The sequence below is a fragment of the Gymnoscopelus microlampas genome, assembly GCF_963454915.1.
Source record: "Gymnoscopelus microlampas genome assembly, chromosome: 14".
Lineage (NCBI taxonomy): Eukaryota > Metazoa > Chordata > Actinopteri > Myctophiformes > Myctophidae > Gymnoscopelus > Gymnoscopelus microlampas.
The window spans coordinates 49,800,311-49,816,668 of record NC_139951.1 but is presented as its reverse complement, the minus strand read 5'-3'; the positions used below and the strand labels follow the sequence as shown (position 1 = coordinate 49,816,668).

At 42.2% G+C, this 16,358-nt stretch overlaps 1 protein-coding gene across 3 annotated transcripts in view; it reads right to left on the bottom strand.

Moving 5' to 3' along the window:
* afap1l2 (actin filament associated protein 1-like 2) overlaps positions 1 to 16,358 on the bottom strand; it is an 80,618-nt gene that overhangs the window by 46,208 nt on the left and 18,052 nt on the right. For all 3 annotated transcript variants that reach the window (XM_084079131.1, XM_084079132.1, XM_084079133.1), the window contains exon 2: positions 5,503 to 5,631. In XM_084079131.1, coding sequence (XP_083935257.1) covers positions 5,503 to 5,631 — 129 coding nt within the window. The remainder of the gene's footprint in view (positions 1 to 5,502; positions 5,632 to 16,358) is intronic.

Below are 16,358 nucleotides of genomic sequence, written 5' to 3'. Positions count from 1 at the left end.
GGTCGGAATCAGTGCGCGTGTGTGTGTGTGTGTGTGTGTGTGTGTGTGTGTGTGTGTGTGTGTGTGTGTGTGTGTGTGTGTGTGTGTGTGTGTGTGTGTGTGTGTGTGTGTGTGTGTGTGTGTGTGTCTTTTTTAACAGAAAGATGAGCAACTGGTGTTATTATGAAAACATTTGGAACACGTGCGATCTCTGTTGCGCACGCGCGCGCAAATACACACACACACACACACACACACACACACACACACACACACACACACACACACACACACACACACACACACACACACACACACACACACACACACACACACACACACACACACACACACACACACACACACACACACACACACACACACACACACACACACTCCAGGTGCACTAAGTCTGGTTTATTGCGCGACGGTGCTGGACTTTGCGGGGCCCACAGGTTTTATTTTGACCGCCTGTCCCCGACCGCAAGTAGCTAAATACCGTCCGCAAGATTTGCAGGGCTCTATACTGTTGGCGATGAGTTCTGTGAAACGCAGTGTGTGATGCCTTGTCGGCAAACAAATCCTATACAGCATTGGTTCTCAAAGTGGGGTCCGGGGACCCCCAGGGGTCCTTGAGGGAGTTCCAGGGGGTCCCCAGCTAATTGATAGATTAGGCACCAAATGGACCCTTATGGGTCTGTAACTCTGAGAGTGTACAAATTTCTACACTCTCAGAGTTAAATTAACATTGATTTTACAATACAAATTGGGGTCCAAGAGATAGAAATGCCATTAAATGGGGGTCCGTAGCCCTAATGCATGTCAAACTGGGGGGTCCTTGAAATTAAAATGGTTGAGAATCACTGCTAGAGCCGTAAAAAAAACTTTTCAAATGGGGGTCCGCGGGCTAATAAGTGTCAATTTGGGGGTCCTTGACATGAAAAAGTCTGAGAACCACTGCTATACAGTGTGAAAACCACAAGGATATCATGACGGCCCATTTCAAGAAGAGACTTCCTGTAGTGTGAGATGCTTAACGATCTCTATAAGTGTGTAGGTGCCTTCACACTCCCCATGAAGACTTCAATTCATGGAGATTTTTTATTTATTTTTTGGTCACATTCCTGAGACATGACCGGCTGAGTCTCCGGTGTGAGACTCAAAGAGCCTCCCACCTTAGCCTCCTACTGACCCCCATGACCCGGTCATCTAGTTATTGGCTCAAATCTCCACGAATTCAAGGCTTCAAGGACTGTGTAATTGACAGAAAATAAGTCATTTTTAAAAAAAGTGAACTACTCCTTTAATCTCTGCCATGAGGGGTTTTGTTGCACGTTTGAATCTTGGGTTTTAGCACCACATAAAAATGTCACTTTGTTTATGAATAAAATAGAGCATTAAAGGGGAATTTCACCCAAACAGGCAGGGTATTGTGTTGTGTTGGACAGACAGACACACACACACCCACTGCATTCATCTGATGTTAGTCAGTCAGCTCCATGGCAGCGCGCACACACTCACACTCACACACACACACACACACACACACACACACACACACACCACCGGCTTCGAATGCTATCAATGCATAGAATGGGAGATTATCATGTTCTATCAGACCATTGAATGGGCGAAGTAGGCGACCTACTGTCTACCCCGCGATTTGTCAGACCATTCATTGGGCGTAATCAGGAGCTACTGACCTAACGACGGAGGCGGAGCAGTCCCCACAACAATATTTACCATTCTGTGCCTATCGGTACATAACTCCAACGGCGCTGAGCAGTCTCAGGCGAGCGTCGCACCGCTCAGGACGGCAACTCGGTCGCTTTAGCTCCCTCGGTGGTCCTTCGCGGGGCTCCAGCTCGCCTGAGACTGCGCGCCTCCGTCATGGTCCACAACCAAAACAACCAAAACCAAAACCAAAACTGAACTATTTAAGTCATCTCCGTCGGTAGGTCAGTAGCTCCTGATTACGCCCAATGAATGGTCTGATAAATCGCGGGGTAGCTAGTAGGTCGCCTACTTCGCCCATTCAATGGTCTGATAGAACGTGATAATCTCCCATTCTATGCATTGATAGCATCCGAATCAGGTGCACACACACACACACACACACACACACACACACACACACACACACACACACACACACACACACACACACACACACACACACACACACACACACACACACACACACACACACACACACACACACACACACACACACACACACACACACACACACACGGTCTGACTACACTCTCTACACCTTCTCCTGAGGAACTATGTTACACCAAGAGTTGTTCCATACCTATCGGCATGGGAACAACTCTTGGTGTAACATAGTTCATCAGGAGAAGCCTTGATATGGGAAAGAAGCAGTAGATTGTAGATCTGCTGGGAAAATAGTTGTGAGCTTGTAGATCTGCTATTTTCAAATAGCTTAGGTATAAAATAGGGCTAAAGTGGTTAATGTATGTTTCATAATATAACTTATATCTGAAAAGTAACTAGTAACTAAAGTTTTCAAATAATTGTAGTGGAGTAAAAGTACAATATTTGTCTCTGAGATGTAGTGGAGTAGGAGTAAAAGTACTGAAAATGGGAAATACTCCAGTAAGGTAAAAAGTCCTCAAAAATGTACTTAAGTACAGTACTTGAGTAAATGTACTTAGTTACTTTACACCACTGGAAAGAAGCTGCCGATACGGTCCTGAAACACTGGCATGGGTATCAGTGAGTATGCCAGTCTGTGCCATTACGATACCACGTCATTTTTACAGTAGTGCTTCAGTTGCACTATACCGTTTTATTCTCTTTCAATGTACTATTTACATTATCATTTTACTGACTTATAGCACTTTAAACAACTATTTATGGAATGTGTATTTATTCCAAGATCAGTGGTTCTCAAACCTTTTAATTCCAAGGACCCCATAACTCTGAGAGTGTACAAATGGAACCAAATGGACTCAATGAACCCGGAGGGTCCCTGGACCGCACTGCCCATAACGCTACCCCCCCCGCCCCCCCCCCCGATTCTACGAGACTCTGCAATGTATTTAAAAGTGATGGGCGGGTGGATAATTATGAAGAATAATATTCTCTGATGTTTCAACGGTCAGTGAAAACGCTCAGAAACGCATGGCAAGGGCAGCTATAGATGATGTTTTACTGTGACGTTTAATGAGTTAAAGGAGGAGTTCACAAAAAAAATTACTTATTTTTAGGGGTGTGCCGATATATCGTCCCGCGATATATCGCGATACGTTTTCGTGACGATATGTATCGTTTTGGAAAAAAAAAATATTGTTTTGGAAAAAAAAAAAAAATATATATATATATTATTATTTAATTTTTTTACAATCATAATAATCAGGCATGCTAACAGCCCCGAGGTGAAAAGGGTGACAACATGTTGTTGTTTTTTTGGGTCAGGTGTCACACTATTGCCCTATTTGGATTGAAAACGGCTATTGTAGCTGAAAAGCTACAAGTTTGCATGTCTGAATAATGCAAAAACAGAATTATTTGTTTGCATTTACTTTTTTCCTCTCCCATATATTTTCATAATAAAAAAGTGCGTATCGTATCGAAATCGTATCGAAGTTGTGAGACAAATATCGTATCGTATCGTTTGGTGAAATTAGTGTATCGGCACACCCCTACTTATTTTTTATCAATTACACACCCCATGAAGCCTTGATTTCATGGATTTATTTTTGTTTTTGTGGCATTCCTAAGACAATAATTTGATGACCGTGTGTATTTCCGGTAGGAGACACAAATAATCTACTTTGTGTCTCCTACCGGATACATTAGCCGGTAGGAGACGGGAATCAAATTATTAGCTTTAGGAATGCCACAAAAACAAAATGGAATCCATGGATTCAAGGCTTCATAGGGTGTGCAATTGATAGAAAATAAGTCATTTTATGGGTGAACTCCTCCTTTAAGCACATTAACCCGGGTGTCCATATTTCACACGTCACGATTTGTCAAAAATAGCATGACAACATGTCACAATGTGACACGTTGTAAAACTCCAAAATGTAGGGCTTAACTCCATTCAGAAACTGAGGTGTGGTGCAGCATTTACATGTGAGGGCGTTCCCTCTTGTAAGAGCGGTAGAAATGTGGTCTCCCCCCCCCCCCCCCCCACGTGCGTGGGGAGAAGAATTGAGACCCGCGGGTTCAAATCCCGGGCCTGGACGTGTGTATTGTAGATATTTTTTAGAGGTGCTTTTCAGGAAAGGTTGGTTTCATTGAATGGAGCTGACTAAGACATTTATCCCAATAAGACCTGAAGCTGATTCTACAAATGTCTTCTATTCTAAATCCTAACAGTTTTCTGAAAAAACGTAATGTTTCTATATCAGTGGTGCTCAAACGTTTTCATGTCAAGGACCCTAAAAAATGACATGTATTTGGCCCGCCGACCCCCATCTCAAAACGTTTTGTTCCAGGGACCCCCCAGAAGCAAAGAATAGAGTTAAAAATGTTCGCTTTACAAATATATATATTCAAAGATTTGCACACAGAATTTTCACGTTTTTTCAAAAATAGCAGATCTACAAGCTCGTAGCGCGGCACCGCCGCGCTACGAGCTTGTAGATCTGCTATTTTTGAATAGCCCAAAGTGTAAAATAATGCTTTTTAGCTCAAATCTAAAAATGACACAGATGCGTTCCAGGTCTTAATGGCTTATTTTACCCTGAAAGGAAATCAAAGAACATTTGGGGAGCAGTCAGGTTTCTCTCTCTCTCTCTTTGAAATAGATACAGCAGAACAGAACAAGGTAAACACGAGAACCGCTGTTCTGTTCTGTCCTAATGTTTCACTGGAAACACATTTACAAAGAGGATGAAAAGCTATTTATAAATGTCTGCTGAAAGGAAGTGAGCGTCTCCAACGTACCCCCCCCTCTCCCCCCCCTCTCTCCATCTCTCCATCCCCGGGGGATAAATGCAGCCTCGGAAAAATGATACAACTGTGAGCCAGCAGAGGAAGTTGCAGCGTGCGGGGGTGTGTGTGTGTGTGTGTGTGTGTGTGTGTGTGTGTGTGTGTGTGTGTGTGTGTGTGTGTGTGTGTGTGTGTGTGTGTGTGTGTGCGTGCGTGTGTGTGTGTCAGTGGTGGGAAGAAGTACTCAGCTTTTTTTACTTAGCAAAAGTAGCAATGCCACAATATACAAAATACTTGAGTACGAAGTACAAAAGTATTGGCTTCAAAATATACTTAAAGTACCAAAAGTAAAAGGACCAAAATCTTTTGAAAATAGCAGATCTAGAAGCTTGTAGATCTGCTATTTTCAAATAGCCTATGTATAAAATACGGCCAAAGTGGTTAATGTCTGTTTTATAATGTATATATCATTTATATCTGCAAAGTAACTAGTAACTAAAGTGTGTGTGTGTGTGTGTGTGTGTGTGTGTGTGTGTGTGTGTGTGTGTGTGTGTGTGTGTGTGTGTGTGTGTGTGTGTGTGTGTGTGTGTGTGTGTGCGGTTTGTCCTCCCGTACCGTTGGTGGCGCTGTAGGACAGCAGCAGCTCGGCGAGCAGACCCTTCTGCACCGTGGCCGTCCCGCTCAGCGTCTCCTTGTCCAAGACCGACAGGAAGCGATGGAGCTCGGCCAGGATCTGGTCCAGCACTGGAAGAGTTAAAGGAAACGTTGCTGTTTATTGTTTTTCGTATTGTTTTGTTCAGGCTTTTTTTTTTTACCCCAGCCTTTTATTTTAAATGACAGCACATTTTACAGTCAAATAAAAGTGTCTTTTGTTCAAGTGTCAGTGTAGCCAAAAGTAAGCAGGTAGGCTATGATAAGGTCTGTTACATCTAATGAAACAACACCAGGAACAAGCAGTTAGGACTCATTGTAAAGAGATGTTGTTGTTTGTCTTCATTTCAAAACACTCAAATGTCACTTTACTGGCGGGTCATAAATAAATAATAATACATGTTAGAGAGGAAACCACGGACCAGATACAATCTGTCCTCGTGCCACCGTTGGCCCCCAAGCCACACTTTGGACATGTCTGCTATATAGACCATAGAAATATACAGATATAGAACCTATAATAATAATAATAAACTTTATTTGTATAGCACCTTTCATGACATGAAATGCAGCGCAAAGTGCTTTACAGAGCAAGAATACAGTTACAGTTACAACCAATTTAACAATAAAGCAAACAAAAAAATAAAATAAAATAAAAGCAAAAGCATAAAACATTAAAATAGGCAATACAGTGAGGACTTAAAAATCAACCAAAGAGTCAGCTAAAAGCAAGAGTGAAGAAATAGGTCTTGAGCTGTGCTTTAAAGCTATCGACAGAGGCTGCCTGTTTTAGGTGTAATGGGAGTTTATTCCACACTGTTGGTCCGTAAAAGCAGAATGCTGCTTCACCGTATTTTTTATATTTATTTTTATATATATTTTATTTTATATGTCATTTTAGGCACCTCGAGTAGGTCAGCACTTGAAGACCTGAGGGTCCGGTTTGGATCATGTCTCTCTAGGCAGTCATAGAGGTAGGAAGGTGCCAGACCATTTAGAGCTTTATAAACTATTAAAAGAATTTTAAAATCAATCCTAAAAACAACCGGGAGCCAGTGTAGTGAAGCTAGTACTGGAGTGATATGTTCTCTCATTCTAGTTTTAGTTAAAATTCTGGCTGCCGCATTTTGAACAAGTTGTAATCTGTCAGTTGTTTTCTTAGGCAGGCCAGAGTAGAGTGCATTGCAGTAATCAAGCCGAGAGAAAACAAAAGCGTGGATCAGCGTTTTTGCGTCGTCTAACGACAGATAGTCTCTAATTCGCGCAATATTTCTAAGATGAAAGAAAGCAATCTTGGTGACATGATTAATGTGTGCATTAAAATTCAATTCAGAGTCGATAATAACCCCCAGGTTCTTTACTGTGGTGTTACTTTCTACAGCCAGGTTACCAAGTCTACTTATTATTAATTCTCTCTGCTCACTGGAGCCAATTATGAGAATTTCTGTTTTATCCTCATTTAGCTTAAGAAAGTTCTCACTCATCCAGCATTTTATACTGGACAGACAGGTCAACAATGGGTCTAGAGCGCAGGGGTCGTCTGGAGCTACCGAAAGATACAGCTGGGTATCATCAGCATAGAAATGGAAGTTCACTCCGTGATCGGCGATGAGTTCTCCCAGTGGTAGTATATACAGGGAGAACAATAAGGGACCCAGAATTGAGCCCTGTGGAATACCAGAACAGATGTCATGTTTGTCTGAGTCAAAATTAGCTAGGCTGACAAAATAGCTTCTGCCTGTTAGGTAAGAGTAAAACCAAGACAAGGCTGTGCCTGACAAACCAATCCAGTACTCCATGCGTTGTAGTAGAATTTTGTGATCAATCGTGTCAAAAGCAGCGGTTAAGTCAAGGAGTAGGAGAACAGATATATTTTTGTTGTCAGCGGACACCCTAAGATCATTAATTACTTTTACAAGTGCTGTTTCTGTGCTATGACCTTTCCTGAAGCCAGATTGGAATTTGTTATGAACCTTATTGTTCTGTAGGAACACATCCAATTGATGAAAGATAGTTTTTTCTAAGACCTTTCCCAGAAATGGCAGATTAGAGATTGGTCTATAATTACCCAGCACCAATGGATCAAGGTTGTGTTTCTTGAGTAACGGCCTGACTACAGCCGTTTTCAGTGAGTCTGGAAAGACGCCTGAAAGTAGAGAGCTGTTTACAATTCTTAGGATATCTCCAATCACGCTGTCTAAAACCTCTTTGAGAAACGGGGTGGGTATTGCATCCAGTGAACAAGATGATGATGTCATCTGTGATATAGTTTTACGGAGTTCCTCTTCATTAATTGTGCAGAAAGATATTAGACTTCCTCTGGAGTGATCTACGTTTTTGCACCATGCACCATTTGCAGCATTTGCAGTGCTAGCAGCAGCATTCATAATACCAGCTCGAATGCTAAAAATTTTGTTTGCAAAAAAGGACGCAAACTCATCACACTTAGCTTTAGAAGCAGGGAGCGACTCCTTGTAAGCCTGGGGGGGGTTTAAGAGATGTTCAATGGTAGAGAATAAGACTCTGGCATTTTGCTTGTTGTCATTGATAATGCCTGAAAAATATGCTTGCCTTGCCAAGCGCAGTGCTTTGTTATAGGCCACTGTTGACTTCTTAAAAATCTCTAGGTGGACAGTGAGTTTGTTTTTTCTCCAAATTCGCTCAGCTCTACGACATTCTTTCTTGAGTGAGCGCATGTGCTCGTTGATCCAGGGTGTTACTCTAGAATTAAGTTTCTTTTTAGTTTTCATAGGAGCCACTATGTCGAGAGCTGACTCTAATTTGAGATTAAAATGTTGAACCATATCATTCACTGAGGGAGCAAGTAGGGGGGGCACCTGCACACACGCCAGATGACGAGGAAACTCGTTTGCTGCAGATGAGCTAAAAAAACGTTTTTTTATAGTATATTCTGTATTGTTTTTCCTTAGATCAAAGACAGTTATATTAAAACACAATAAATAGTGGTCTGTTAGTTCGGGCTTATCAATAATACTGTCAACAGTGATATTCAAACCTTTAGTTATCACCAAGTCCAGGGTGTGGCCATGTTTATGTGTTGGCCCAACAACATGTTGAATAAAGTCAAAATTGTGCAGTAACTGTAGGAAACCCATAGCCACAACATCTGAAACAATGTCAACATACAAATTAGCATCTCCAGTAATCAGAGTTCTGTCATAATTAGTGGAACAGATAGATAAAAGTTCTGATATTTCTGTTAGAAATAAGGCTTTGCTGCACTTTGGAGGTCGATACATACTAATCATAAGCACAGACGATTGACTCTCCAATATGGTGGCCTGGTATTCAAATGATGTAAAACTGCCAAGGTTTGTCAGAGGTTTGAATTTTGACCATATAAATATACAGATATAGAACCTATAGATAGACCATAGAAATATACAGATATAGAACCTATAGATAGACCATAGAAATATACAGATATAGAACCTATAGATAGACCATAGAAATATACAGATATAGAACAGACGATAGAAATATACAGATATAGAACCTATAGACCATAGAAATATATATAGATATTGAAATGACATATTATAGAAACAGACAGATATAGAATGGTCATTTCTATTCATAGCAACGATGCACTTCCATGTGAAACACAGAAGAGGAAGTAATGAATTCTCAGTGGATGGTTGTGTGTGTGTGTGTGTGTGTGTGTGTGTGTGTGTGTGTGTGTGTGTGTGTGTGTGTGTGTGTGTGTGTGTGTGTGTGTGTGTGTGTGTGTGTGTGTGTGTGTGTGTGTGTGTGTGTGTGCGTGCGCGTGCGCGTGTGCGTGCGTGCGTGGTAAAGTAGGCTCTTATGACCTACTGTATGTATGTACAGTATGTATGTATGTATACTGTAACCCTAACCCTAACCAGGGGTCTTTGATGTTTTTCAGGCCAAGGACCCCTTAGTTGACAGACAGATGAAGCAGGGACCCCCTTCACTATGAATAACATTGTGTTGCAGATTATAGACTGTTTTTATAGATTCCATAGATAGCTTAGACTTGTTTGACAGACACTGTTATCACTGTATGTTGGATTCATGTTAAAGGAGTAGGTCACCCAAATTATTTTTATTTTCTATCAATTACATAGACTAGCTCATCAAGCCTAGAATTCATGGAGATTTCTTCCATTGTTGTCGCATTCCTGAGACAATCATTTGATTGAATTGAATAGTTTTTCAATACATTTTATGAATTGTGAAAACAATCTTTTGAAATATATATATATATACATTTTTTTAAAATAAGAAGTAAAAAAAAAGAGATATTTGCTTGCAAGTCGCAACCCATAAAAATGGGTCCGCAACCCACAACCCGACTCCATTGTTTTGGGATGCAATGCCTTAACCCAGGGGTCTTCAACAGGGGGTCCGGGACCCCTAGGGGGTCCTCAGAGTTACTACAGGGGGTCCGCCAACTCTTTGTGTGATTTTCCTTTTTTTTTTTCTTTTTTCCATTAACCACCCTTTTCACCCATTATCCCTTTTCTGAGGAGAACTTTAGCCAAAAATAGCAGATCTACAAGCTCACAACGCCTCGCGCTGCGAGGCGTTGTGAGCTTGTAGATCTGCTATTTTTGGCAAAGAGTTATAGGTGTAGAGGGAAAAAAGAGCAGCAAAAGTTTATCTGAAAAACAATTTTATATAATATAGAGGAGGTCCCTGCTTCATCTCTCTCTCAGCTAGGGGGTCCTTGGCCTGAAAACGTTGAAGACCCCTGCCTTAACTTAACCTCAAAACACCTGGGAAAGAGGGAGTCCCGCCGCGACCAAACAATAGACAGACAGTAGAGAGACAATGGACAGACAGACAGACAGACAGACAGACAGACAGACAGACAGACAGTAACAGACATCCTTAGAAAAGCTGGTGGTTATTTTTCTCCGGCTCGTTAGCTGTGTATCTAACAGCTGTTTCTCTGAGAGCTAATGCCATGTCCCTGGGGAGCAGTTACAGTCCAAACAGGAAGTGTACAAAAGGTTGGAACTGCGTCTGACGTTTACAGAGTGAAAAACCCTCCTACACTTTCAAACAAACAAACAAACAAACAAACAAACAAACAAACAAACAATGGCTTGTTGCCATGCTGCTGCAGGGGAAACCAACGCCAACCTGTGGATAAGTCATGGGGGGCGTGTTCTCTCCTCCGCGTCACCAGCACCCATACCCTAGGTGGGGTTGGTGAAAGGGCCTACTCTGTGTGGAGTTTGCATGTTCTCCCCGTGTCTCCTAGGGTAGTTAATACCCTCACAAAAACATGCAGTAATCCTGGTCTCTATACTGCCTCCCCCTGGTCAGCCGGGGCGCCTGATGGAGGGGAAAGGAACTGGTTAGAATAACGTGTTCCTTCCACGCGCTACGTCCTACCGGGGAAACTCCCTCCTGTCAGGTGGCAAGAAGGTCAGTTGGCTCTCATGCATTGAAGGAGGCATGAGCTCGGCTCTGGGCTCTCCCTAGGCTGGCGGGGGGACTGTAGCGCCCAGGATCACTTGGATAATTGGCACCGGGTGAAAAAGGGTTACAAAATCGTGGGATAAAAAGTAGAATCCCCAGAAGCAAAGATTTGAGTTAAAAAAGTAAAATATATATATATATATATATATATATATATTCAAAGATTTGCACACATTTTCCACAATAAAAAAAAATAATAAAAAAATAGCAGATCTACAAGCTGTATGAGCTTGTAGATCTGCTATTTTTTTAAATAGCCAAATAAAGTTTAAAAAAAATGACACAGATGCGTTCCCGGTCTCGAAGGGTTAAGTCTGTTGACTGACTGTCTGTTGGGACAGTTAGATGAGGTCAGAGAAAGGTCATGAAGGAGGAGGGAGGGAGGGGCCGGCTCAGGGTCAGCGGGGCCGTGGTGTCTGCCCCCCCCAATCCCCCCCCCCATCCCACACACACACATCCTTCAGGAGTCAGTACTGTACTGTGTGTGTGTGCGTGTGCGTGTGCGTGTGCGTGTGTGTGTGTGTGTGTGTGTGTACACATGGAACCAAACGGAAAGCATTGGTTCTCAAGCAAAATGTGTGAATAGCATATACAATAATTTTAACCTTACTTTGGCTATTCAAAAATAGCAGATCTACAAGCTCATAGCGTGGCACCGAGTGCCACGCTATGAGCTTGTAGATCTGCTATTTTTGAAAAAAATCTTGAAGATTCGTCTAAATCTTTGAATGTATTTCTTTTAAAGCGAACATTTTTTACTCAAGTCTTTGCTTCTGGGGGGTCCCTGGCACAACATATTTTCAGATGGGGGTCCGTGGCCAAATGTATATCAATTTGGGGGTCCCTGGCATGAAAGAGTTTGAGAGGCACTCCTCTAAAAGCAGTCATCTCCTCTCTTTAAGTTTCTGTTCCCGGCTAAGACTCCTCTCTATGGCCCGGACCGCTGGCCTAGCAGTCCGGGCACTTAGGCTGCAATGCAGCCTGACAACGTGTCGTGGGTTCGAATCCCGATTCGGGATTCGAACCCGGGACTGCGCATCAGTCCAGTCTCTCTCTCCTCATGTCCTGTCAATACACTGTATTGTATAACTATCATTAAAAGGCAGAAAAAGACCCCCCCAAAAAAAAGACTAGTCACTAGGAGTGTTGCCAGACTTTTGTGAGAGAAACAAGCAACCAGGTCTAAGAAAACAAGCCCAAAATAAGCGACTAGGTCAGGTGCAAAAAAAAAATGCCAAGGACTCCATTTGACCGCAGAGTCAGACCCCGCCTGAAGATATGTTGTGCCAGTGACCCCCCCCCCCCCCCCCCCATACAAGATCTGTGTTGTTAAAATGTTTCAAAAACATTCCAGGTCTTTAAAAAAATAATACATTTCCAAGATATTTTGGAAAATAGCCGACGTATAGTATATTGGTTTAAAGTGGTAAAACCGATGCACGCCCAAATAATCACCTACAATTTAGAAACAAGCCCAACTTCCAATATTTACAAGCAGCTTTACAGGAAGCCCAAAGTCGCTTATAATAAGCAGACATGGCAACAGTGGTCACCAAACCCAGAAAGGCTCCAGGGCGTGGTTAGCTAACGTTGAATCCTCATCCTCAGAGCTTTACAACGCTCCTACAAACATCAAAGAGCCTTAGAGGGCTGTTCTGATGTCTGATACATGACTCTGGACTTTCCCACAGTTATGTAGTATTAGTATTATTATTATTATAATAACGCTCCTACTCGAGCTGAGTCAACTCCGGCTCGGAGGACCAGACCCCCGTGTGTTTGAGTCAAAGTATAGAGATATACTCCTGGTCAAATATTACTCAACTACATGTTAAAGCAGCACTATGTCACTTTTTAACAACTATATAGCATATTATGTCCCACAAAAGTATAAAGGTACATGTTTTAGCAATAACACTCATCCTTACATAAATGTATGTTCAAGGGTCTTGACTGTGTTACTATGTATAGACTCAGGGGGTCCCTGCTAGGGGCTTGACTGTATTACTATGTATAGGGGGTCCCTGCTAGGGGCTTGACTGTATTACTACTGTATGTATAGGGGGTCCCTGCTAGGGGCTTGACTGTATTACTATGTATAGGGGGTCCCTGCTAGGGGCTTGACTGTATTACTATGTATAGGGGGTCCCTGCTAGGGGCTTGACTGTATTACTCTGTATAGGGGAGACAGTGAGTTTCATCCTGGCATTCGCCAAGGCACCAAGGCAGAACTGCCAGTCAAAGCGACGACTGGCCAATCACAGCGCGTCCTCGCCGGACACATGCTTGCAGAGACTCCTGGGTAATGAAGTCAAAGACGTTGGCAGCCATGTTGTTTGTGTCCAGAGAGCCCACCGATAACCCAAACTACATAGAGCTGCTTTAAAGTTGCTCAGACACATTTAGATGAAAGTACTGGAGCACTTTCTTTAAAAAATGCTTAAAGGAGTATTTCATCCAAAAATGTCTTATTGTCAAGCTCATTCGTGCCGCGCTATGAGCTTGTAGATCTGCTATTTTTGAAAAATCATGAAAATGTGTGCAAATCTTTGAATATATATATTTTGTAAAGTGAACATTTTTAACTCAAATTTTTGCTTCTGGGGGTCCCTGGAACGAAATATGTTTGAGATGGGGGTCCGTGGCCAAATACATATCATTTTGGGGGTCCTTGACATGAAAAGGTTTTGAGCACCACTGATATACAGTAGAAACGTACATTTTTCAGAAAACTGTTGGGATTTAGGAGACATGTAGAATGGGCTTCAGGTCTCAATGGGTTAATGGGTCAATAAATACTCAAGTAAAGCACAGATGTTACTCTAGTACAGTACACAAGTAAACAAAAAGTACTTGGTTACTGTCCAGCCCCATGGTGAGTATCTGAGACCGTGGTGGGAAATCAGATCGACTTTGACGCTTTGGCGACAAAGTGTCTCCTGACCAAACGTCACCTTACAGAAATATAACGTGTTTATCAGCTGAGAAGAGAGTCACCGCCTTTTGTCACCCAGGCTTTAAACAAGACACACACACACACACACACACACACACACACACACACACACACACACACACACACACACACACACACACACACACACACACTGAGATGTTTCCAGTTCACAGTATTACAGGAACATGGATTTTCCAGTTGTTGTTAGGCTTCTCAGAGATGGAAGAAATACTCTCTTTTTTTTAAGTAAAAGTATCAATACCCTATTGTAGAAATAGTCTGTTACAAGTAAGTTCCGCGTTCAGAATCTACTTGAGTAAAAGTACGAAAGTATTGGCATCAAAATGTGCTTAAGGTGCCAAAAGTAAAAGTACTGATTATGCAAAGTTTTCAAATGTATAACATGTATAAAAATCCTTTGGAAATAGAAGAATCGGCTATTTTAAAATTGCCAAAGTATATGTATATAAAATCTACTAAGGAACTAGTCACTAAAGTTTTCAAATAATTAAAGTGAGTAAGAGTATAGAGTAAAAGTGCAATATTTGCCTCTAACATGTAGTGGAGCAGAAGTAAAAAACATTGCAAATTGGAAATACTCCAGCAGGGTAAGACAAACCACAAAATGTAGGTACAGTACTTGAGTAAATGTACTCAGTTACTTTCCACCACTCTGCCCCTGTACTTCAACAGTTGCTGTTTAGCTGAGGCCCCGGCCTGATCCTTCATCCAGTATCTAAACATTTCCTCTGTGTGTGTGTGTGTGTGTGTGTGTGTGTGTGTGTGTGTGTGTGTGTGTGTGTGTGTGTGTGTGTGTGTGTGTTGCAGAGATTGACTCGGATGGCCTTTCGGAGCGGACCCTGGGAACGGCAGTCAGCTGATGGAGATGGGGGGGGGGGGGGGGTCCGTAGCAGCCTGTCTCCAGGGGGGGGGGGGGTTGGCAGTATGCCCACACCAGTGGTGGAAAAAGTACTCAAATGTTTTACTTAAGTAAAAGTATCAATACTGCAATTTAGAAGTACTCTTGTTACAAGTTAAAGTCCGGAATTAAACAATTTTACTTGAGTAAAAGTACAAAAGTATTGGTATAAAATTGTACTTAAAGTACCAAAAGTAAAAGTACTCACATGTTTGAAAATAGCAGATCTACAAGCTCACAATGCGTCGCGATGCGACGCATTGTGAGCTTGTAGATCGGCTACTTTCAAATACAGTGGTTCCCAAATCTTATTGGATCCAAGAGGAATTTGAGACAAAAGACATTTGTCTGGGACCCGAACTATAGCGAAAATAGCAGATCTACAAGCACCCAACACGTCACCATGCGACATGTTGTGTGCTTGTAGATCTGCTATTTTCACTACTTTTTCAAACTATAGTTTGAAAAAGTTCAAAAACATTGGTATAGCACGCGCACGCGCACGCACACGCACACACACACACACACACACACACACACACACACACACACACACACACACACACACACACACACACACAGTATGAAGTGGTTTGAATGAATCAGCAGCAACAGGGTGTAAATAAATCACGTTGTTAGAGTCATCCTGCAAATGAACACCAAGCTGATACCATACAGACGGAACGGAATATCAAACCACAATAACTCTTTCAACACGTTTCTATACGTTTCTATAAGAACAGTGGTTCTCAAACTTTGTCATGTCAAGGACCCCCAAAATGATATGTATTTGGCCGCGGACCCCCCATGTCAAAATATGCTGTTCCAGGGACCGCCCCAGAAGCAAAGATTTGACTTACAAATGTTTGCTTTAAAAAAATATTATATTCAAAGATGTGCACATATTTTCACGATTTTTCAAAAATAGCAGATCTACAAGCTCATAGCGCGGCACTCGGTGCCGCGCTATGAGCTTGTAGATCTGCTATTTTTGAATAGCCAAAGTGTAAAAGGTTTAAAGTGGTTGAAATTATTGTGACGCTATATTAACACATTTTGCTGGGGACCCCCTGGAACCCCCCCCAAGGACCCCTGGGGGTTCCCGGACCCCACATCCCGTCTCCATGGAAACGCTTACAACGGAGGAAACGTCTGGAAACGTCTGGTGCAGAGCCGTAGCACCACCGTTGCCAGATTTTGTGCGAGAAATAAGCATCCAGTTCTATGAATACAAGCCCAAAAGAAGCGACTATAGGCTACATGAGCACTTAAAAACTAACACAGTACATACTGTAGGCTATTTGAAAATAGCAGATCTACAAGCTCGCAACGCGTCGCATTCGCGACGCGTTGCGAGCTTGTAGATCTGCTATTTTCAAAAAAGTACAAGTACCATGTGACATACTGTACAACAGAAGGGTCATGTGACATACAGTACAACAGAAGGGTCATGTGACATACTGTACAACAGAA